The sequence below is a fragment of the Netta rufina genome (assembly GCF_964035555.1).
Source record: "Netta rufina genome assembly, chromosome: 7".
Classification (NCBI taxonomy): Eukaryota; Metazoa; Chordata; class Aves; order Anseriformes; family Anatidae; genus Netta; species Netta rufina.
Genome location: NC_140130.1, coordinates 23,538,263 through 23,562,563, shown reverse-complemented (window position 1 = coordinate 23,562,563; position 24,301 = coordinate 23,538,263). Strand labels below are relative to the sequence as shown.

The following is a 24,301-nucleotide window of genomic DNA, read 5'->3' as shown; positions in this document are numbered from 1 at the left end:
AATACACTGTGAATTCTGATGCTTAGAATTGTTCTCGTATTTCAAGCCCTGTCACTAATGGAAAATTCCATTGAGAAGCACATTTTAGAAAATCATTCTCACCAGAAATCATACAACCCAGAGGTTTACTTTCAGAGAAGATATTGTAGAGAACACAATTATTTATCCATAAAATCAATTCTGAAGCAACTAAGCCTAGTCTGGTCTTAACACAGACTATACTTCTGCTTAAGATTCATTCAGGAAAAATAAAAATAGAAAATAAAAAATAAATCAAGAACGTCTCTAACATTTAAGGGAACCCAATGTGAGGATAACAGGTAAAAAGCTCCAAAATACAATTAAAACAACTGAAAGAGATAAGTTACTATGGTTCAGCCAATAAATCCTAACCAAAGGCAGATCCATGTGTTCACCTGAACATAAAACATTTAAGTTGTGCCACTGGTAACAACTGTGAGGTGTAACCTCCTAGGGTCCTAAGCACCCAGCAACAGGACTCTATAGTTAGCAAAAAACAGTCCAGGGGAAAAGTACATGATATCTGGTAAGTCTAGAAAGATTCATTCCCCATCAGTTTTGTTGTGCCATCAACAATCACCTGTTTGAAAATCCTGGAGCACAAGACTGCTTCCATTTCATCAGGCTTAAGAGCCGCCCAGAGATTCAGTCTCCATCCATCTCTGTACCCATTTATATTTTTGGCCTCTGCAGCCATGAGTCTCACAATTTAATCATTCACTGTGTGAAAAGCTTTCAGCTGTGCCTCTACATCCACAGGCAAAACCAATCCTTGCTACTGACATTCTTATTGTTATTTTTTTCACTCAGAAAAGGCTAAATGCCCAGCAAATCTTCCTCAAGATGTATTTGTCTTTTCCATAGGTTTGTTCTCATTATATCATCTAGACAGTACTTGTGACCAACTGTCATTACACTCACCTAAAACTCCTAATTTATTAATCAGCTGCCCTGACTATTGTTATGTAATCAAGTGAAAGAGGCCAACAGGCTTCCACAAAACTTGCTGTAAATGTATACAGGATTTCTTGCTACAGAGCAGCAATCTTGAATTTAATTTCTCTGTGAGGCAGCCAGGTATAGAGATGGACTGTCCATAGCTGGAAGTCTCTTTAGTACTTAACTGCTTTCTTTTTATGTCCATCCACCCCTCCCCTTAATCCACAAATCTCATTTTTCTGCTGCAGAACAAAAGGTGCTTTGGGAGCCAAAAGCAGGCAGGCACTCTAGCAATACTCACCGAGCACTGCACACACCAGCGGGCGACAGGGCAGGTTCTTGTCTGCCGCTTTCTTCCTATGCCTCATTGGCTTCAAACACACAAAGATGAAAAGAAGTCAGAAGAAGCCTGAAGTGACATTCTGTGTATTACTGTATTTTTCATGTAAATAGTACCATCACAGACTTCCCTTTGTCTTTCTCTCCAACTGCTATCTCACCTATATTAATCCTGAAGGCCACAGCTGAGGCAAAATTTTTCTTGCTTTTCAGCACACCAACCACTGGGTTTTTGTTACTCTAGCTGCGTAACTGGAGGGCATTGTTATATCATAGGGTAGAAAATCACACAGCAGTCCCTTTTGCTTGTTTAACATACTGATTTGCTCCTGACCCAGATGCCTGATCTGCATTCTTAACAGCAAGTGCAGTATTAAATAGCTTCAGCCTTAACAGTAATAAACCAGAGAGGCTAACTGAACAGAGAGTTTTCTGCCAAGTGGGAAAGACTAGCACCCTTGTAGTATGTTTACTATAAAGTAAGATGTCTGCTTCTGTCCTGGATCAGTGACACTTTCAAGCACTGCTCTGGTGTCAGATGAGGTAGCAATCACCTGCACCTTAAAAACAGAATGCATTAAGTCAGGAGAACTGCTCAGTTACTTGTAACTATATAAACACTTCGTGAGCTAGGTAAGGAAACTTCCTCCATGGATAGCTATAGGAAAAAGCTATGGAAAATATATTTTCCTCTTTGAAGACAAATCCCCCCATTCAGGAGAAAGTATAAGCCAAATCAGAGCACCCAGTGTAACTCCAATTGCACATTATTATATCAAGAGGGCTAAAGCTTGCTGAAGCTTAAGGAAGAACATTCTGTGTTACTAATCTCTTCAGAGACCTCATAACACACAGTTCCTGCCCAGCTACACAGGCTGCTGAATTCACCAACAGGGCAACCTGTCTTTTGAAGGACTGAGACATTCTGGGAATGATTTTTAAAATCCTTCTCTAACTGCTGCATTTCTGACAGTGTTTCCACATGCCTTAGCAATCTAGGTTAGACGTCTGTGACACAGTTTTCAGCAAATGGGGACTGAATCCTGTGTTCTCATCTCAAAGACAATGCAAGGCATCCATAGGAAAAGACTCACCATCCTGTGGAGGTTTACTCGAAAATTCATATTGTCATCATGGAGAAAAGCATTAGCATATTGATCCTGTTGAAAAGGGGAATAAAAAAGAGAGATGAATAGCAAACCAACTGCACACCAACTTCCACTTGTCTCTCAAATCACATGCTTTAGTGCAAAGTTCCTAATAAGTAGCTATAAGGTTAAAAACACCCGTGTAACCTTCTAATGTCCACACACATCTTCAATCCCACAAAGCTAACCTCCCTCCTGAACCCAATTCCACATTAATTAAAATCTACACTACTTGCTGTTTTACTCACTATTTTCCATTACCTTCTTTGCTCATCCAAACTGCAGACTGTACACATGGCAGTGTCAAGATTTTAACAAGTGCTATATAATGCACACAAATCTTTGTGACAGTGTGGAAGAAGGTCCAAACTGGCATTTTGATGGACCCATCATGCCAGAATTCACTGCAGCACTAGCAAATAGGTTGATAAGCTGTCCCACCCCTCAGGCAAAACTTGTTTCAAGACCAGGTCTAAATCAAAGTGATTACTCCAGGCCATACAGCCAAGTTGTTAAAATAAATACACCATTCCTTTAGTACCAGAGCCAAAACATGCCCTTGCTATGTAGAAACAGCATTTCTTATCTTGTATTCACCCACCTGAAGAACTTGAGTGCCACAAATACTTGTTTATAAATAACAGAAATGCACATAATTAGCTTTTAGACTGCACCCTGAAGAAACATTACTTCAGAATCCTTACACTGGTTATGAACATTGCTGCTTTTTACTCTTTGCTAAGAAAGGTCTTTACTTGCAAGCAAGCAAAATGTAAATGCCACACAAACTCCACACCATTCAGGTCAAGCCATTAGTGCACACTTCCCACAAGACAGGGGCGCCTTCACCAGCACTGCTGATGCAGCCCAGCAATCCTGCTTTCTCACCCTACTACAAGATTTCCTACAGTCCTACAACCACACAGCTTTCTTTTACTCACATCCTTCTTGGGCAGATGGGATACAGCACTACCCATACTCACCATGAGTAGCAAAGATGTGAAAGGTGTTAGTAAACTATTCATCTAAAAGCCTGTAACACCACAAGGTGCTCAGTAGCTAAGTGAGAACAGGCATAGGTTCACTGTTTTCTCTCTCTGCCTCTGTGAGTTGGCTATACCAAGTAAGATTATCCAATTTTCAAGTAAATTTTAACAGAATGGCATCAGTTTTATTAGCAAAACATTAATTGCCTGAGGGCCTCATTACTTAGAACCACTGTGGATTTTCAGCTCCTGGTGAACAGGAGGCAGGGGATGTGTAGACAGACAGGGCCCTGTAACACACCATCTGCTGAAGGGTCCCACAAGAAACCTACCTCTGCTATGCACGTCAGGATAATCAGACATAGCTTGCCACTGTGTAGCCGGTGCTCATCTGCAAAGAAGCAAAAACAAGTTCTGCACGAGCCACACAAGCCTGGCAATGCAAAAGCTATTTCATTCTGCAGCAATGAGAGAAAGCCCAGCCTTGGAGAGTCTTCATACCCTACTTCCTCCAGGATAGCCAATAATCCAACAATTCTCATTAGGCACTCGCCCTCCTGGTTAGACAACAAATCCCACAAAGCTTTTCCCCAACAAAGTTTCTGATTTGAATCTCCAGCACCACTACAACTATCAGTGAGGTTTCTGTCTCATCCAGTTTTACTTTTGCAGGTATTCCAAATGCTAGTATAAATCCCTGCCTTTCTGTGACAATGGAGGTGTGCTTTTCTCTCTCTGAGGCAAAATGGAAAGATCACCTTTGCTGTGGGTTATCAAAGTTTTGCTAGAGGCACAGAACAGCGTAGCAGAGCAAGCATGTGGGGAGTTTAAGCCCCAAGTTTTAAACCCAGTGATGAGAGACATGACATAGTTTGTTCTATGTAAAACCATGAATGAAGTCAGCAAGAACTTAGCATTTTAAGACAAATTAAGAGTTAAGGAGTTCCACCTTGATCAGGTCCTGCAAATTCCTATTCTTCTTAAAACTTCAAGCAGCTTTTGGTATGACTGATTACTGGAGGGCTGAAAGATTCACAAATAGAATGAATTCTGCAAATAAGACAAGTGCAATTTTTGATTGGATTATTTAGAACTCTTCTCTCTCAATTTTAATCTGAAATGCATCTCAGTTATTTAGTGTATAAGTCACAGAGTAACTTTGTATGGAAGAAACCTCTGGACCCATCCTTGCTCGAAGGACGTGCATAAAGTAATCTATAAAAATAGACAGAAGGGGTTTAGCTGGCTATTCTGCGTACGCTGATGCCTCGCTTTCTATTCCAGGCTGCTGAGAGACAGATATTTACTAACAAGATGTGCCCTGTAGTATACTGATTTCATCTTGCTGCTCTGAGTAAAAGGAATTTTGGAACAGGAGAATTAAAAGTCTCACCTATGCCTTCTTACCTCAGCTAAGGCATGTAACTGAAAAGTTTTCTACACGAGCAAGAGAAGGAAAAATGGCCTTAGAGAGCTCTGATGCACTGAAGCCTTGTTATTTTGCTATTGTAAGGCCTCACTGTATATTTCTGTAGGTGCTGCTACTACTTCTCCCTGGGGATCATGCTGTAAAGGCTCCTGTTCCATACTAAGTACTCTGCCTTCAGCCAGCGTGTTGTGAAGATCATGCCATTTGCAGCAGAGTTATGGGGCATCTACGCAGGCAGTTTACTCACACAGACGCTCTGTACTTTAGCAGCATCCTTCATTAAGGGAACAAAGCAGACCACTTCCTGGGGGGGGGGTGTATCATTATGAACCCTATTTTACAGATGGGAAAAAATGACACAGAGCTTTTGTTTCTCTCGAAGCAGCTGCCTCTGACTGGCACAAGAGAGATGTCAAGAGGAAAATCTAGCAAAATGCAATCTATTAAATTATGCTCTCTGGGACAGGACTGAAACAACTGTCTAGTCCTGGATGTGGAGCAAACCAGTCTCCCCTCTAAGTGTTCCACCTGTCTCAAGACATACAGAGAAAATTTAAGTTCTTCATTTTTCTTCCCTTGTTGCTATATTGGTTTCACGCACTTTCTCTTACACAAGAAGAAAAAAGTCAGGCAGGACCCCATCTATCCTCAAAATAAAAGGACAGGAATACACCCACTAGAATTAATAGGCAGCAGTTGGGAAAGCACATTTTTTGTATGACTAATCTGTAGAACTCTTTGCAACATACTGCCATGGAGGTGAGGAGATAGGTCTATCAGCCACACAAATTTAAAATGTTTTACAAGCTAAAAGCAAGGTGATGCTTCTTTCTTTAACTCCTATCTCAAACCAGGATAAACTCATTTTTAGCTGGCTTGTTTAGTAAGGAATCTCCTCTATCAGGTTTCATTCCATCTGAGACTAATCCAGCCTGATAGTTCCTGAGGCCCTATACACACTTCCCGTATTATAGTGACTAATAAGTGTAGCAGTTAAATTTAAATACATAAAAATTGTTTCATCAGAGACTTGGATCAGCAAGAGAGACCCTGAAAAAAACAAATGAGAATGATTAGAGAGCTAGTAAGCCCTCCTCATGCGTGCAATCTATAAAGAATGACTGAGCTAAGATTGAAGTTGTTTAGTTTAAAGACAAAAGCAAGAGGAGACATGAAAGCAGACTTCAAATACAGAATGACTGTCACAAAGAAGAAAGAAATAATCCATTCTCAATACCCATCTTGGAGAAGATAACTAGTAATTAATTTAAATCTCACCGAAGAATTTAGGATGCACATGAAGCTTTTTCACACTGAAGGTAGTTAAACACTTGAATAGTCTAAAAACGATACTCCCCTATCAGTGTCTCATCCAACCTGTTAGCAACAACTCTCAAAAAAAAAAAGATAGGTAGACCTGATTCTGCTTTGGTTTTGAGCGATGTGCTAGATACATTCACGAAGTCCTTCTAAGCCCTAATTTCAATTATTCACTTTTTCAGTAAGAAGCTTGCATACTGAACAAGACTGCCAGACAATTTCCCTACAAGCTTGCATACAAGGAAACTCCCTTGTCTACTCTCTTATACAATATGTTCATCTTATACAAGTGTTCATCCAGTTCAACAATCAACATATCATAGCTCTGCAGCCATCTTCCTACCTTTGTTCAGGTGTAACATCTAACTTAAAACAGCACAAGTTGGTAATGGGCTGAAATACGGTAAAAAGATCACTTGTCATGTTCTTGCTATGGCCCTGCCCATACAAGCACTGGGCAGAACAGGACCCTTAGGTACCTTGAGCAGGAGATGAAGCAATACATCACCAAGCTTCATCTCCTGAAAGCTGAAACTACCCCCCCTCCAAAGCTATCAGAAGAAACAAAAGGCACAGCACGGAAATGTATCTCATCAAGTAAGTTACTGTTGGTACAGTGCAAATCACAGCCACCACCTGTGTAACTAAAGAGCTGTCTGTTTAACCAGCAAGTACCAGAGGACACAGAAACGTTTCCTCCTAATGCTGAGCTTTGCCTCATGCGTCAGACTAAACTTTCTTAAAAATACAGTTCTCTGTTACATGACTTTCCCTCTCTGACAGAGGGGTTTGGAATCAGATATGTTCACAGCTCCTGCACAGGGACAGATTTGGTTATTAGGTACTATTATTATTATTACTAAATTCTTCCTGTAGTTGACTTCTCTTCTGCCAGTATTAGGTCTCTCCTAGTATCAGGTAACTGTCATCTCACAATAAGAAATCATTTCATTCACTCTAAAGGTGGAACTTTCAGTCATCTGAAGGTATTCCCTTTAGCTTCTGTTTCTGGAGATGTGTTCCTATGTCCTCCTGATTTCAAGACTGCTGCATCGACAACTACATCAACAGAATTTACTTACCTTTTGTGTCCTGCATCACAATCGAGCTGTACTTCAAGAAGGTTATCAGCAAGTTGCTAGTCTGCACGTCAGCATCCAAAGGCAGCTCTGCAGAGCTTATAACTAGAACAAAGCAGATAAGACACATTCACCCTCCATAAATACAAAACACAACTATACAAAGAACCAGGTCACAGATTCACAAGTCTGGGATAGATTCAACTTATTTGTAGGGTCACCTGAGCTCCTCCTCCCTGACGATCACCCAGCAAAGAACCTGTATTTGAATACTGGTGCTATTCCACCAGAGTACACTCCTCCTGCTCTAAGGGTAGGCTGGGATACCCTGCAAAGTGAGACGCCTCTTTTTCCTTGCCTGGTGTTTTAGCACTCATCAACACTCCCAGCCTAGGGAGACTCAACAAATTCTCACCAACACGTATCTAATTCTTACAAGCAGTGCAACAGTGCAAAACATAAGGTCAAGAATAATGGTATTTATTTCCGTGGTAGGTTGATCAGCTGGAAAAGAACCAATGCAATACCATACTACACTATCAGGTTATTAAGATCATAATCTACCAACACAGAGCTTGATAAATTGAAGGGACAATGATGTGCTTTTAACACAAGGCACTAGATACAAGGGGATCTCTTCCAGTTTTACTTTCCTGTCCTGATATGACTGTAACACTTCTGTTCTGGCTGCCTAGGAGCTCCTGACAAACTCTCAGGATTTAAAACATAGGAGGCCATATGTGGCTTGATTTATGATTGCCTGAAGGCCTTCTCCCTTCTCAATCCATAAAGACAGCCTAAGAAAGGGCTCCCTTTGCACTGGAGAAAGATCTGCAGTTGACTGGAACACATATCTTGACAACTCTATATTCTCTTTTCACTCTATCGGCAGTAATTTTCAAGTCTTTCCTCACACAGATCTTGGGGGAAGAAAAGGGTGTTTATGACGAGACTGGAACTTGCAAGTAGTGAGGAATTACATGCATCTGAGTTTCGGATAGCTAGGTTTGGGGCTCTGAGGAGAAGCAATTTGATCCTGTACGTAACCGTGCTTTGGCTGAGACAAACGTTTGTTTTAACGATGCCTTTTACAATTCAAGCTTTCAATCTCATAACCCTGTAATGTGGTAAATAAGGTTTATTATTCCTGGAACTGGGGCACACACAGGCACAGAAAGGTACGGGAGACGCACCAACAACAAAACGCAGGATTCTTAAAACAGAGCACTGAGAGGCCCAGAGCTCAGCGGCTCTCACAGAGCTCCGGATTATACAATCCCCTTGAATACAAAATTGCAGCCCTTGGAAACAACGGGCCACGTAGATCAATGTAACCTCGCTGTTCGAATCACATCAAAGAAATGATAATGGAGCTTTTAGCTTCTGGAAGCTGCACATCCCTAAGTGCAAGCTGCTTTAGTTTCTTCAATTTTGAAACTCTGGAGCTCCCAATGTGTTGTTCACATGCCCAGTCTGTTGGCAAAAAGTCTAAGCAATGAGACTGGAAGCTTTTTCACCCCCAATATTATGAATAGCTCAAAGATTTAGCTAAGAGACTGAGAAAATGTATTTATATCCCCAGTGGGTCCTTCTGAAGCTGTTACAATGAACGCAGTGAATGAATATTTAACAACAGTAAGCAAACTGACATTTAGATAACTATGGTGACAGGCACAGTCAATTTACATATTATGGATCAACAGTTTCTAGCAAAAGTCTCATTTAAGAAAAAAAAAAAAATCACTCTGAAGAAGACATCACTGCTTACCCTGATTCATCCTATAGATGTTTGGGTGTGGTGGTTTTTTAAAACAGATATTTTGAAACTTTAAAGGTCTTAGTTCACAATTTAGATTTATAGATAAAAAAAAATAAACCAGACATGAACCCATTTTTAATCCCAGTCAGCATTAAAAAGTGCCTGAAAAAAATCAGAGGAATTTCTACATGTTGCTGAAACTTGAAAATAGCTTAACTACACTTTTTTTTTTTTTTTTTTTTTTTTTTTAAGTGCATGAAAAAGCAGAAAGCAATCTTTTCAAAGCTGAAATGCCTCTTCCTAACTCTCAGCCACAGGCAAATTTTACAGCTGACGTGCAAGACGTCAGAAAATGAGGAAAATTCTGACATACCTTTAAAATAAGAGTAAAATTAAAGAAGTACCACTCAAAACTAAGCCGAGTTCCTCAAAACATTAAAAAAAAAATTTTTTAAAAAAAAAGAGCAGGGATCAGCGAGGTGACAGGAAGTAAAAAATAAAGAATGCTTCCCAGTGTAATTGCTGCACACTAAGATCAGCTCCCATCTTTAAACTTAGCAATCTTACAAGCAGCAAGAAGCCTCAAGCTTCATAAGATCACTGCCTCTGCGGAAAGCAGGATGCAGTTTTTGTTTTGCTTCTGTTTTTCAGTAAATTAAAAAAAAAAAAAAAAGGAGAGAATGTGAGCAGGCAGTAGATGTAGGTAAGCATAAATTCTGTCAGTTGTGTAATACAGCGTGTGGGTGGATACATTTGCAACGAACATGTTGAACAGAAGCCCACAAAATGCCCGTCCCTCTACATTTTGTGTTATATGCACATGGAGACTTGAGACATAGGGGGCTTTTTAACTGAAGCTTTTGATATCCATGGTAACCAGACAGAATTCATCCACAGGGAGGATCATCCTTAACTAGGATATCAAATGACCTGAATAGCTGATATAACTAAAGTAACCCAGACTGCTTTTCGTTTCATTTCAACACTTCCAAATTGTGCTCTATTCAAACTGCCTCTATTCTTACACTGAATGCTTTCCTCAGATCTAGATGATGCCATCAAAGTAGGTGGCAACAGCCATTTCATCTCCTCTCTTAAACCAGACTACACCCATCCATAACTTAAACAAAAAGGGTTTTATTTTAAACAATTTTAAAGTGTAACTATTTGGGCATATAACACCTCATTTAGAAGAATAATCTCAGTGCAAGAAGTCATTTACAAAGTGTATCAGAAAAAAGGCAACCAGAGGGAGGAGTACTGCAACTCCCAAGCTGGATTCAAATCCCAGTTAATTCAAGGCTGGGGACAAGCACGTGAATAACAAGCAGGAATCTAGCATGATTTTCTGTAAATCTGTTCCAATGACAAGTAATCTCAGGCAGAAAACCTGACACTGGAAACACTCAAAAGTAAAAGCCTGTGTAGAATAGCTAACATGCTGGGTGCACCTTCATGCAGATACTGGGACAACAGTGTTCTCAGAAAGAGTATCAGAAAAATTTCATTAAGAAACATAAGAGGCAAAAGAGAAACTACACAAAACGTCTATTGAATTGAAGCCAAATACTATTTCTTGCTCATGTTTAGTACAGCAGCTCCCCAGGAAGAGAACACCAGGTTACATCTGCTCCAGACAGACCTCATTAGTTGCCATCACAAGGAAGTGCTTTGCTAGTTATTTTACTTTTTAATAGTTTTTCCCCAGAGGAACATTACATTTCTTACCATCTGAAGAAGGTGGGGTGGTTCCAAGTGGAGTGACAGGCGTTGTTGGAATTGGGCTGGTTGGTGTTGTCATAAGACCCATTTCAGGATGGCTCTAATCGAAAACACATGCCCAAACACACAGAGGTTAATAGCTTCCCTGCGCAGCAGTCATACAGACCACTACTTGTGCTGTTCCGCGCTCACACGTCAGACGTGACTTCAATGAAATCACAAGAAACTTCAACCTCTCCTCCAAAGATGAAAGCTATGTTTCACAACCTTGGCCATCTACAATTAAACCATACATCAACTTCTTTACTCAGCAAAACATACAAAAAGCAGTGGCTGTCTCCAACAGACAAGTAACATGCCCTTCCCCAGAACAGAATCGCAAAACACATGCAGAAGCCTACACTGTTTATAGCTTCTGATCCCCCCTCAAAACAGCCCAAAGGTGTGCATTTGAAGTCTTTCTCTAAAATCCTTTAATTTCTCTTTCTAAAAGCAAATCCTCCTACCCCTCTCACCCTCCACCTGCTCGTATTCAAAGATGATAGCACTTTATTACCTCTCTGTACCACCGTAAAGCCCAGGCAACGGAGGAAAAGAGTGCAAAACATAAGTAACACTATCGTTATCGATCCCCTCTGATTCCATCAGCCGGTTTCTCTGCACATTTCATCTTTGCTAACAGTTGCCTGCCTAATTACCACTTTGATTTTACTCTTTGTAAGCTCCCAGATCTATCCAAACTGGTGATACAGTAGGCAATCTGCCATGCTATTTTAAATCTGGCTGCCAAGCAGAGTGTCCATTTCACAGAGCATGTTTTACATAAACACATCATCTGCCTTACTATATCATCACAGTTTCAAAAAAAGAAAGGGATATAGAGCTGTTGATTTGATGTCGGTTCCACAGGATTCTTCACAAGTGAATAGGCTCAGCATTGTCTTTGAATATCTCATTTTATCAGCAACTATAAATGCATGTATTTTATTGGAAGCACGGACACATACTACAATTCAAAGCCAATTTTAAATCATCACATGCACTAAATTAAAATGCAATTTTCCATTGAGAATTTTACATAAAGTAGGTTTGCTTTCATAGATTTAGCCGTGGTGTTTACCTTCCTTTTCCCCAAACATTAACTCTCAGTTGAGAGATAACAGTGCCACCTAGCAGCAAAAACTGAGGAGCAACAAGCTAGGAAGTAAATACACAAAGAGTTCACACTTCAGGCATCAGAACTGTATCCCTGCTCTTCCTATGTGCTCTTGTAGAAGCAGGTAGTCATTCAAGCAGTCTGCAGTCCAGCAATGGACACAAACTTGGACAAGAGCTTTCATCAGCTTTTATGAAGTTTTTCAAAGGACAGCATGCCCTGCCTTGACCTCTCTTAAATGAAGGATTACAAACAATTCACTCAAGAACAACATTAGACCTCAATTTCAATCAAGCTCACCGAACAGTGACTGCTTCAGCTACCACTTTCACAGATAACTAGCTTATCCTTTCATTATTAATTTAAGTTTTTACTCTGGCTGCTCTTTTCCTACATCATTTTTTTCCCTGCCAAAGACCTCTTCTCCCTCAGGGATATCTTGGCCATACAAAGGCCTGAACTGGAATTACACAGAACTGAAAGCAGAAGACTCTCAGAAGCATAAGGAATGAACAACCTGGGAAAAGAGAGCCAGGGAACTCGAGCAAATTAACCACCCACGGAACAGAAGCTTTCTTTGGAGGCAGCAGATCTGCCTATCAGGCTTCCTCCATCAACACCACTGTCAGGGGTTCCCCAAAGGTCTCTACTCCCTCTGTCACGCAAAATGTCTAGCCTGTGATGTATAGCTGCACTCTCTGAGGAGCTGAAGTAACTGGGGAAAGGCGTTAACTGTTTTGCTGTCATCATTTTTGTAAGTACTGCTAGTAATCTGTGAGAAAAAAAAAAACAAAATGAACAGCCTAAACTGGAAGGTCTTCCTAAATTCATCAAGCCATCCCTCCAGCCATCCACAGCACGATCATCAGATCAGACAGACTTGTTATTTCTTCCCCAGCAGTGACAGCCTTTGCAAGTTTGCACACTGTTTAAAAAAGTGTCCAGAGGTTTGCGATCAAAGGTACAGAGCAGCCCACTGCTTGTCAGAAGGTTGCCATAGCTCTGCTTCTTAACCATAAACAGAGCAAGGAGGAATGCTCTGTTCTGAAGTAGTCTCCCAGGCAAAAGGGATCAAGCTCTCCAAGCAAAGATTGAACACAAAATAATATTTAAAACAACAGTCTCATGCATGGATTGGTCCCTAAGCGAAGGATACCTAAACAGCATGCAGGATGTCCATATCCAGACAGAACAATTCATCCAGCTTGGAGCCCATAAAATGATCTAATGTATCATTGGCATGAACTGCTCTAATAGCTGCAGCAATCTCACCCCTACCAGTCATCACACTGCATCTTGCCTGAAGGCAGTATCAATAGGACACAGAAGGAACTCCATGCAGCTCTTCCCATTCAGTGGGAAAATGGCTCATCCTAGCATGAGCTGTGCCATCAAAAAATTAATTTTTTTCTGGCAAGGCAGGAAGCATTGCCTGAAAGTAAAATAAACCTTGGGCTGCTTTTGATCTTTTGTGCCCATCTACACCTATGACAAGTACCTAGGAGAAAACAAAAAGAAAACTCATCTTTCCACCAATGTGATTCCTGGCTCTTTTAATTTCAAAAGACATCTACCATGAAGGAAAGGGCAAACATCATGCTGAAACTCACTTGTGCTAGAACTGTGATGAAATTCCGGTTTAAGTGAACGGCTTCATACAGGGCCAGCAGTATTGCTTCATTAGTTCTGTGGAAGGGATACAGACAAAAGCAGAGTTAATTACGGGCTAACACCAAATGAGAATCCTGAGATCAAAGCTGCTCAGGAGCACAGCCCATCTGAAATAACTTTTTTTTCAACCATGTAAAAATCTGTCTCTCTTGTTTTTTCATTATTAATAATACTGAGCAGTCCATAAAAACACCTCTTTTTAGATCTCAGCTATAATCTTTGTTTCCCTCATGCTGAACGTCTCCCTTGTTACTCAGTCTCAAGCAATGTTTTCTCTTTAAAGCCCTTTCTTTTTAGGCAGAGTTTTAGGCAGCTACCACAAACCCTTGCATTTATCACTTGCCCCCTTGATTCAGGGAACACATTCTTGGAGACAAGAGTACATGAACCATTACTTCCCATCTGCCACTTCCAACATGACTTTCATACATTAAAAACACCTCATACAAATCACAGGTTTGTTTTGTTTGTTTATACACTTCAGTACAAGCAATTCAGCTGTGGCTCCTCCTGCCACATCTTTCTCTCACTTAAGTAACCAAGAAACCCATTGATTACAGGAGTGGTACCATTTCAGTTACAAGAGAAGTGACACCTCTTTCATTTGCTACATTAAAACAGCTCCATGATGGAGAAAATCACATTGACCGGAGTGGTGAATTGCCACTCATTGTGTAACTAACATCTGTTCACTTACTGGACTGATATCTTCTCATCAGCGTCTGCTATGAACATGCTGCCCACCTATGGAAAGAAAGAGTATTACAAAGGAGGACTTTTTGAAAGTTATTAGACAAGAGAGAAGACCTGGATGCAACTTTCTTTCTAATACCAGTAAAATACAAATGGGAAAATTCCACAAAGGACAGAACAGGATGACCATCTACAAACACATTTTATTTTGTTCTGTTGTAACCTACCAATGCTTATTCTGTCAAATGCCAGAAGGAAAAGAAAACTCTTTCTTAAATCCCAACCTGGATTAACCTGTGATTCTGTGAAAGGACAGTAGAGATCATTTCCCATCTGCTTGTCCCAAAGCAGTGGCAGTTTTACCCATGTCACTCCTGACAGCAATTAACACTGAACTATCCTTATTTTTGAAAGTGCTTTCCCAGCCACACAATAATATGGTCCTCAGAATAAAGCTATTTTAGTTGTGTTTGGTTTGGATCAGATCAATGCATCCCCTCCTCCAGAACCAAATTCTAACTCAGTTTTTGGAAACTTTCACCCTCCTTCGGACCTGCTATGAGGCGCCTCTTTTAAGAATAGAAAAGCACTGCTTCCTTGCTTACCATATTAGTTAGGGCTGAGAAGAAACCACTCTGGTGCTCCTCTTCCTTATCTTTGTATTGCCTGAACAAAAAGGAGTAAGAAAGAAACTTAATGCTTAGAAATGGAGGTAGGGTTATCTTCTCTAAATCCTGAGACAGCTTTATCTGATTTGGATACAGGCTGGAGAAAGTTTCAATATTCACAATTCCTTTTCAAGAACCCACAAAAAGGGATGCAAGGGTGTTAAAATATTCATCAATTGCTTAAAGTGGCAGTGCTGAAAGGTGCAACTGAACGACGTCTGTGTTGTTATACAGAATACATTCAGTCCAGGCTAACACTAAGGAGAAGGAATAAGTGACTTTGGAAATTTTGTCCTGCACTGGTGACACAGTATCCTATGAACCATATCAACACAGCCAGTAACTACAGTCCAGTTTCGTTAATTAGATACAGACTAAACCACAGCTCATCACCCTACAGCCAGCAGAAACCATGAAGACCATTAGGCTGGTTCATGGCCCAGTCCTGCCTGATCGCATGTTCCTCTTCCCAAAGAGGGCACGTTAATCTGACCTAATGAACTGCTCTGCTGACAGCTGTCCATTCCTGCCTGGCTTCCTTCACAGCAAACTAGAAAGCACAAGGATGTTCTGGAGCAGTCTCAGTAAATATGACAACATAAGCAAGCATCGGACCTATCGTGTACGTAGAGCTGGTCCAGCAGCCATGGGCCATGACTTGAGGCCCTTGACTGGGGACTAGAATAGGAGCAAGTCAACAAATAGATTGGTTAACTCAGATTTAAGCTAATTTGCTTCATTTTACATTGAAATGGGCTAGCAGAGATGATATGGCCATGTGCTGTCTTTTGTACAGCAATCTAATTACATATAATGCAAGATGCAGAGAAAACAATTCTAAATTTTTGGGGAAGGGGAAAAGATAGAGATAAGCAGAACAGGCTATAGTCTAAGACAACTTCTGTCAGAATGAACAAGGTGGGTGACTTTTTTTTTTTGTATGTTTGTTTGCTTGTTTTTTTTTTCTCCTGTTTTACTCTAATATGTTAAATGCATTTACACGGTTTGCTGACTTGCATTATCTTGCAAGTGTATCTCTAACAACAGACCTTCAGAAGGAATTAAAACATTTTTCTGAATACTTTGAGAATCCTTTTGTCATCCTCCCACCCCCAAAAAACCTTCTTGGGTTACCATTTTTTTTCTGAAGAACTTTCTCCTTAGGAAAACTTACATATTTTGTATTGTTATTTATTGAACAGAGGTTGGGAACATTCTATCTCTGCTGCTGGCTTGCTGGCTCTTTCTTTAGAAGCGTTATTGCTGTCCATCCTTTGCAAGAGTGTAGATTCCCTGATCACCTATGATCTGGCATTTGTATTGCTCCAGACACATTTGTTTGTAGATCAGGGTTTCAGTTAAATTGGAGAAGTACTCAGCAAATCATTTATCTTCTAACCTGGGACCATAACATTTTACACAATACAGAGGTAACGCTGTTACAATAAAAACACCCGGTACATATGCATTTACACTTGCAGTGACAACATCAACTGAACAGAAGTACTTCAAAGCATGACTATTCCCTGCCTTTCCAGATGCATCAGAGCTGTTAAGTGATAAGTACTTTAACTCAAAAAAGTTTGTGGAAATGGACTGCAACTACCATGCACTTAAAAACAAGAGACATTTAGGTTTTACCTGTTATACTCTGATAAAGCCTGGGCAATTACAAGTCCCATTCCCTGCAAAAAGTGTTTTAAAAAAAAAAAAAAAAAAAAAAGTTTATATTACAAGTCTCGATGCAGGAAAACAAACACTGAACACAGACAGCAGTGCTGCACCCCCCCAGTACTCCCTAGCATGCTACAAAGAATTTCCCCTGCAGCAGTTTGAGTTAATAAGACACACTGAGATAACTAACTAAATACATAAATAAAATCTAAAAAACAAGGCACCAAAATTTAAAGTTGAGTATCTAGTTAGGTAAATTCAGAGAAGAAAGTTTACTCTCTTTGGGCCTCCGGATATAGCTTACTCAGTCAAGAAGCCTCAATAAAGCAGCAAGAACTTCAGAAGGAAGCTTGTGTCAGAGGAAGTGTATCCAAAGGTTCGAAACAAAGGCCATAAACACTAATGACATTGTCACTTCTCACAAACAGCCTCCTCTATTGCACAGCTACTGGTCATCCTTCTCTGTCAAGCTAATTTAATTTAATTCAAAATAGCTGTTCTTACCCTTTAGTTAGCGCTCAGTTTGCTTTTACTTCAAATCTAAAGGAAAGCTTTCAAGCCCACACCTCCCAGAGCTCATAGTGCACTGACACTTTTTATCTAGGTTTGAACACAAGAACATACAAAGCAGCTACAATGTAAAGTACACTGCAGGATTCTTGATTTGGGTACAAGCTTCTAGTGAGCTGCAGTAATTGACGTGTGGACTTGTTAAAAAAAAATAATCAGATAACGCAGCAGTGGAGAGATGTCCTTTGGCATGAGGTATCTCGTGCCGCTTTGGCAAGTGACAGCAAGTAACACAGATAGCTGACAAAAGCCTAATAGACCAACCTTAGCACATTCCTTGCTACCTAGCCTTTTAACAATCTCCACCGTTTAACTGAAGATCAAACTGTCCAAATCACGAGCTACCAAATCTATCACAAGAGTACAGTTAAGGCAGAAACCCACTAAACTTGTGCTCTTTACAGCAGTACTGCTCCCAGACCCTCTTTGCACCAGACACCACGACTGCATTTCTTAACACCATGCATGGAAGAGCGTTCCCAGCAGCGCTGGGTAATCAAGTCAGATACTCACATTGAGCGTGGCCTCATCATCTACGATAGAGAGCTTCACAATGTAAGGATTCACTGACTGCTCAGCAGCAGGGGAGAAAGAAGAAAGAAGAATAGTTTTAAGTTTAGTCTTTATGAGGAAAACAAACAAACAAACAAAATATTTATCGTCCAAAGTTTACCCAGCCACCTGGAAAGATTTTCTCTCCTGTCCCACAAAGCAGAATGCACACAAAGCGACAGTAGTCACATCACATGAAGGCTGTTATGCTCAGGACAACTCTTTACTTGCTCAGCCAGGCAAATTGCTGATTTTATTCAGATGGAGATGGGGAAGCGATGGAGTTCCTGTTCCTTTGCTAGCTGGACTGTCAGTCTTGGAAGTGGAACAGCTGTCCTGACAGCATGTTATCAGTGACACACACACTGTTATGCAGCAAGCACGAGCAGTGAAGCTGGGACTCGACATAAGTGTTCTGATATCTCTCTTCTGCAACACCTCACAAAGATTGCTTAAAGGAAGGAGGGCTCAGGAAGGCATGACAATATTACAGGCTCATCTGCTGCAGGGTTAGAGCTCAACTCTTAACAGTTACCACCACTGAGAGCCAGAAGTCTCTCGTGAATACAAATTCTTTGAACTAACCTGAACAAAGCACGCAGGCACCATCTATAAAGATAAGTCCTAACAATTTAGGAAGCATTTTAGATTAGCAATGTATATTTGTTTTTAATTTGTTTACAAGTGTCAGTGCAAAACAAGGTTGGTTTGGACAGAGAAGAAAAAGTTCCATCTGTGCAGTAAGCCCAAAGTGGATGGGAAGAATAAAGCAAAAAAAAAAAAACAAAACTATCAGATAATGCCTAGCAAGTTACGCAGTTACCTGTTTTGCCCAAGGTTTAACAGCAGGTTAAAAATCAGGCTGATCAGAAAACACTCTTGCTATTGTTGTGTTGTTTGGGAGAATCGATTTTCTCTTTGGTCCAAGGAAAAAACTGATCAGAACATACCAAAGCTCAACTAGTCGGTCAGCCTGCCTCCAGCAGCACTATCTGCTCTCACAGAAAATGACACAGAGCCCATCCGTGCGTGAAGCATGCAAAGAGATTTCCCTGAGGCTGGAAGGGAGGTTCCTATTGAGAAACATACATGCTCCTTTCTGTGCAACCGTTCTCCCCTTCAGAAATTTAGTCTGTCAACAAAGAAGCAAGCTTTAAATGTATCTATATTTAACTACAATTTTTTGAAAGAATGAAGTTAAAGCTTAGTTTGTCTAATTTCAGTCATTCTCTTGCTCTCATTATACCACGATGAGAAACTCAGGCCATGTCTCCATACCACAGCTCACCCACAGGAGGCTGCTCAACCTGTGATTTGTGACCAATAAAAGTTATGAGGCTTTTGCACGCAATGGGCAGCGGGGCTATGCTGAATTAGGGGCAACAGAGTTATCCAAATTGCCAGCTAAGCAAGCTGGTCCATATCAAGAGGCTGCCCTGAGACCGAAACACACGTTCCATCCCATCACAGAAAGGATAGGGAACAGGTTCCTTGTCATCTCCAGCTTATGAACAACTCTTCAGGCTCCCGTTGCCCTTAACTCTCCAAGATGTGTGCTACATGCCTCCTGCCTCTCGGCAGCAAGAACGTAAAAGTGATTGGCAAATAGAGTCAAGAAGTCAGCCCTGCTTGCTGTGGATTTCTGCCTTCTTCCTTTTCAGCTGGAACTCCCAAAACTGCAGAAGGCTCCTTCATGTTTTCTGTCTGAAAATTTCCGTTCCTTTGATACACTCCATGCCTCCTCTGGGCTTCCCTAACTCCTTCAGCAGCAAGCAGATGACTAACAGATGCAATCTACACACAGCATTGCTCTGTACAGGTCAAGGCAGTTTTTAGTGCCTTTCCATTGCAAGTCTGTACCAGCATAATGAGAATATTTCCTGGGCTGCCCAAAGGGAGCACAACTTGCTCCTGCTACTCCTTCAGAGCCAACAGTTGTGAACAGTTGCTTCCTGTGAGCATTAGTCTGCACATCTGTGATGAACTTCAGTAGCCTACAAGTTGTACAGGCACCACTCAGGCCTCCCCATATTCTTTGCCTGCTTCCCTCTTCCAATCCTGTTATCCCGGTCTCCTTAGTTTTCATCTCCCTGGGAATTACAGCAAAATTTTTGGAAGTCTAAATTACACCTGCCACTCCACGATATGCACAAACATGCAATAGCCTTGAAGCGTGGCTAGTAAGCACTTTGAAAACTCAAGAGCGCATCAATGAAGTGGCGACACAAACTTAGAAATAACTTCTGCCACCAACTCCCTCCAGAAAGAGCAAAAAGGTGATTCTCAGCTCTTTGAAGAACACACGCTATAGCATTAAGGTCTTCTTTTCAGTGATGATGGATGAACACAATCTCCTGGAAACTGGGAATACTCAAGTTGTCCTCTATGAACATTGTTACATATCAGCAACCTCAAAGAAATGAAAGTGGAAGCTGGGAAGAGATCATTACCAAGTAATTTCTAAAAGACAAGCCAATTAACACCAGATCAGAAATGTAATCCCCAGGTGAGACATATTATGTGAAGTTGAGAGGTGTATGTAGAAGCACACAGATCTGATAGAGGGAGTGAGACCTTCCCCATGCCCCTAAGTGGAACAAAGTTCTGGAAACAAACCTATGGAAAACAAATCTTTGGTAAGAAAAGAAAGCAGAAAAAAAAAAAAAAACAAACACATAGATAATCCCTAGTTAGATGCTTAACTTCACATCTGTAACAAATGAAGACCAGAGTCCACTTGATTATCCCTCACAAGACTTTTCCCCTGAACGCTCATTAGGGATGATTCAGCAGCTTTGCTGCCAGCCCTGATGAGGCCATCTTCTCTGCAGACAGGCCATCTTGCAGGGAATTAGAGCTTGAATAATGACTCTTTTTGTTAAAGAGATTCGTGGAAAATAATTTGAGTTCTGAGAGAACTAAAAAAAAAATAATAATAATCCAACTCTTCAGTGTTTTTAAGTCTCTTCAGCACCTGCGGCTGACTATATCAAGGCACAAAAGTGTGTGTAATTGAATGTGAAGAGCCATTGGATATACTATATGCAGCCAAATAAGTACACAAAGAAGGAGGAGAAAAAAAAAAAAAAAAAAAGCATTTTGACTAATTTCTTTCAGTTCTGCCTAGCAAGAGATGCAACGAGCAATTCTACTAGGCTGAACGTGAGGCAAAGAAGTTTTCTCCTAAATGTTATTGATGAATCTATTTAAAACCCACTGCCTGATTTTATGCTTTAATGTCTAGCAGCCACCCCTTAAGGTGTTGAGAAAAGGACACAGTAAACACTCTTCATTGCAGTGTTTCCTCTGTTTGTCAGCCTTTTGATTAGTTAGTTTCACAATTTCCCAATGTAGTCAAATATTTAGTTAACCTTTTATGGTTCTCTCACATAGCATCACCATAAAAGTATTTTTAAAGAAATGAGGAATAGGATCATAAAACCATGAAATATAGCTGAAAAAATAAGTGTATACTTCTAACAACTTTTGAGAATGATTAGGTTTCAGATCAATGACATCTTTTTAAAAGTACCATGTAAGGACACATAAATCATTTTACTCCTAGAATAGAAGTTACTGAGCAAACCAAGATCATAGCTACACTGGTGACAGAAGTACAGATGATATTCCACAGGAAATTTAAAGGGAGAATAGAAAATTCACGTCCCGAAAATATGAAAGAACATTCTCATGTAAAACACACCGGTATTCACATTAAGGACAGAAACAAAATCACAAATAATGAATTTCCAGACTAATTAGATCTGCTTAAGCAGTTGGGACCACAATTTAGCACCAATGAAGTTCAGAACAAAAAATAAATAAAAAAATCTATCAACAGCAGCAGAGTTAACAGAACTCCAAAGGATTTGAGGCATGAAAGTCTGCCACAATACACTGACAACCAGACAACCACCAAACTGACTTTAAAGGCTATGACTGCCTTACAAAGACACTGTAGCTCTGTGCTGACGCCCCGATAAATGTTGCTGTGTGTACTGCTAAAAACTGTACTGTAAGCTTTTTTAATAAGCTCGAGGACAGTATTAAGTAACAGAGAGATGTTTCTGCTACCCAGTAGAATGCTTACCTCATACTTTCTGTAGTTGACCAGCAAGGCAAGAAGGACAACAGCATCATAGCCATGTTCCCTCCGACTAAGTGGGCTGGACAGGATCTGAAATAAAGAAAGAATCACATTATTAGGTTCAGGCTTGTTTCAGGAAGCTTGAGGTGACTTCTGAGACCACACATGGTAGTGAAATGTATGTACAAAAGCAAATTATACCCTGACTGAAAGGGGATATCCACGACTTAGGGAGTGTCAGTGCTTCCAAGAAACAGAGGAACTTATCATACAGAGGATGTACACAGGCTTTCTGGGCATAATGGGCAAACATATTTCTCAACACCACTGGACAGCATCGCCAATATTTTCTGTTTCCCCAAACCCAGTTCCAATTAAAAAAAAAAAAAAAAAAGTATAATTCATCAAAGAGCAGAAAACAAACAAACAAACAAACAAACAACAACAAAAAAAAACAATATATCCAGACTGCCTTTTGAAAGAAATTCCTCTGATAAAGGAATCTTCTATGAAACTGGCCTACAAATCCATTCAGCTTCTATCTAAGGACAAATGTCTCAAGTGAAAATACCTTAAATACTCAGTAGTGACTAAAAACAGCAGACTGGAGTAAGGAGGAGACAGCATTAAAAAAAAACAGAAACTGTGACTGAGCTATGAATGGAAGCACCATACACTGCCAGTTAGCTATGCTGCACTGAAAAGGCTGAAAAGCAAACGTAAGACTGAAAGCTCTCACTATGTAAAAAGAACCCCTGCAGCTGAAGGAAAAAAACCTTACCTGTAAAATAGCTTCGAATATGCTGTTAATCATCACATACTCCAGGATGGTGTTCTGGCTAATGTTATCTGTCACCTAAGTACAAACACAAGTTAAAATCTCACCCAAAGCCTCCCATGATGCTCTAGCTGCCTCTGGCACACACTGCGAACACAAGAATTATACTACCAGATGGACCATTTATTCATAATCTCTCACTTAGTCAGCAAGTCAAGGGTGGGACTAGCACTAGAGCTAGACGTGAAGTAAGGGAAATCTGTCCTGTTTTCTACTTCCACCCTCTCTGGCAAAAGCATGAGCCATGTACTAAGAAGCTCTCCATTTCTTCTGCAGATTGACATTTTACACAGCTGCATGACAACACTACCAGCAGCTGAAGCAGCCTGCTACACAGGAGGCAGAGGATGAAAAAGCAGGGTTCATATGCTTGACTAAGCAGTTTTCCATCACACACAGCAGCAGAGATGTCCACACACATCCAACCATCTCTTATTATAACCAAGATAGTTTGTGGTTGACCATCTCCAAGAGATACTGAACAACCCTTTTATCCAACTCATTCTTCTCATCCTCGCTACTCATCTACTCCACATTTCTGTCTTTCCTCAGCCCCTCTAGTTGGCTCCCTTTCAGTTTATCTGAGACTTCTAATTATCTTCTTCCCTAAAAAAAATTAACATGAATCCAACTGACGCTTTCTACCATGTCTCTCCCCTTTTGCCCCAGTTGGCACCTATCTCATGAGGTAGAAACAGTCTGCCAGTCTGTATTGGTGTTGTGGTTGAACTTTGAAGCTTATTCTGGGCTGTCCTTTCTTCCCCCCTCCTAAGCTTCACACAGTAGCATTCCGCTCAAGTTTTGAGCTAGTTCCATCCCTCAAAATGTGACACATATGAGATTTTAAGTTATTATACAGCTGGTATTTATTTACCGTCACCAAGCAGAGAAGCAGCTTCAGACACAAGCTTTTGAGGCTTTCAGAACCTTCTGCACAAAGGAGCGAGTCTAAGCTCTCCATCAGATTCTAAAGAAGAACAATAACATAATTGTAAGTATTATTTTTAGGTTATTTGAAATATTTCCTATAAAAGGACAGAGATTCAAAAGCGCCAACACAAAGCCATGTTATTCCAGAATCAGTAATTGAGCCATTACTACAGCTATATACCACAGATTGTATTCACACCATCGGTTCTCAATACTGCTTTGTGTTAACTACATTTTAATGACTACAGGCATACCATCATGATCCAAGAGCTTTCTCTAGATGCATGAGAGGTTTTTATATACATGTAATAACGGATTTTATTTGTGAAGTAAACCTGATCTCTACAAATACAATCTTAGTTTTTGTTTACAAGCCAGTAATATCATTGATTGCTTTTTTTCTGGCCTTTTTATCTTCGATGTTCCCCTATTCTCCTTATAAGCTCTGAGAGAATTTGGTGAAAAGCACACCTCCAATTTAATAGTACATACATAAATTATTATTCGAAATAGATACTATATAGCTGATAGGTATTCACAATTAATTGCTTTCCAAATACTAAATTACAGGTAATACACTAATTCTCAAAGGGAAAAAAAAAAGTAGTTCTAATATGCAAATAATACTTAATACTTTCCCCAAGCACTACTACTTTTCATAGAGAGATTAAAAACTATTACTTTCTGCAGCGAGATGAAAGATGGAACAAGTTTTATCAC

The 24,301-nt window shown here is 40.3% G+C and overlaps 1 protein-coding gene across 2 annotated transcripts in view; it reads right to left on the bottom strand.

Moving 5' to 3' along the window:
* The window catches only part of ARMH3 (armadillo like helical domain containing 3), a 119,347-nt gene that overhangs the window by 86,367 nt on the left and 8,679 nt on the right, over positions 1-24,301 (bottom strand). For both annotated transcript variants that reach the window (XM_084290513.1, XM_084290514.1), the window contains 13 exons: positions 23,526-23,618; positions 22,595-22,669; positions 21,817-21,903; positions 17,688-17,744; positions 16,572-16,615; positions 14,868-14,928; positions 14,267-14,313; positions 13,509-13,584; positions 10,749-10,842; positions 7,265-7,366; positions 3,766-3,824; positions 2,394-2,459; positions 1,262-1,331 (listed from right to left, as the gene is read on the bottom strand). In XM_084290513.1, the coding sequence (XP_084146639.1) occupies positions 1,262-1,331; positions 2,394-2,459; positions 3,766-3,824; positions 7,265-7,366; positions 10,749-10,842; positions 13,509-13,584; positions 14,267-14,313; positions 14,868-14,928; positions 16,572-16,615; positions 17,688-17,744; positions 21,817-21,903; positions 22,595-22,669; positions 23,526-23,618 (931 nt within the window). The remainder of the gene's footprint in view (positions 1-1,261; positions 1,332-2,393; positions 2,460-3,765; positions 3,825-7,264; positions 7,367-10,748; positions 10,843-13,508; positions 13,585-14,266; positions 14,314-14,867; positions 14,929-16,571; positions 16,616-17,687; positions 17,745-21,816; positions 21,904-22,594; positions 22,670-23,525; positions 23,619-24,301) is intronic.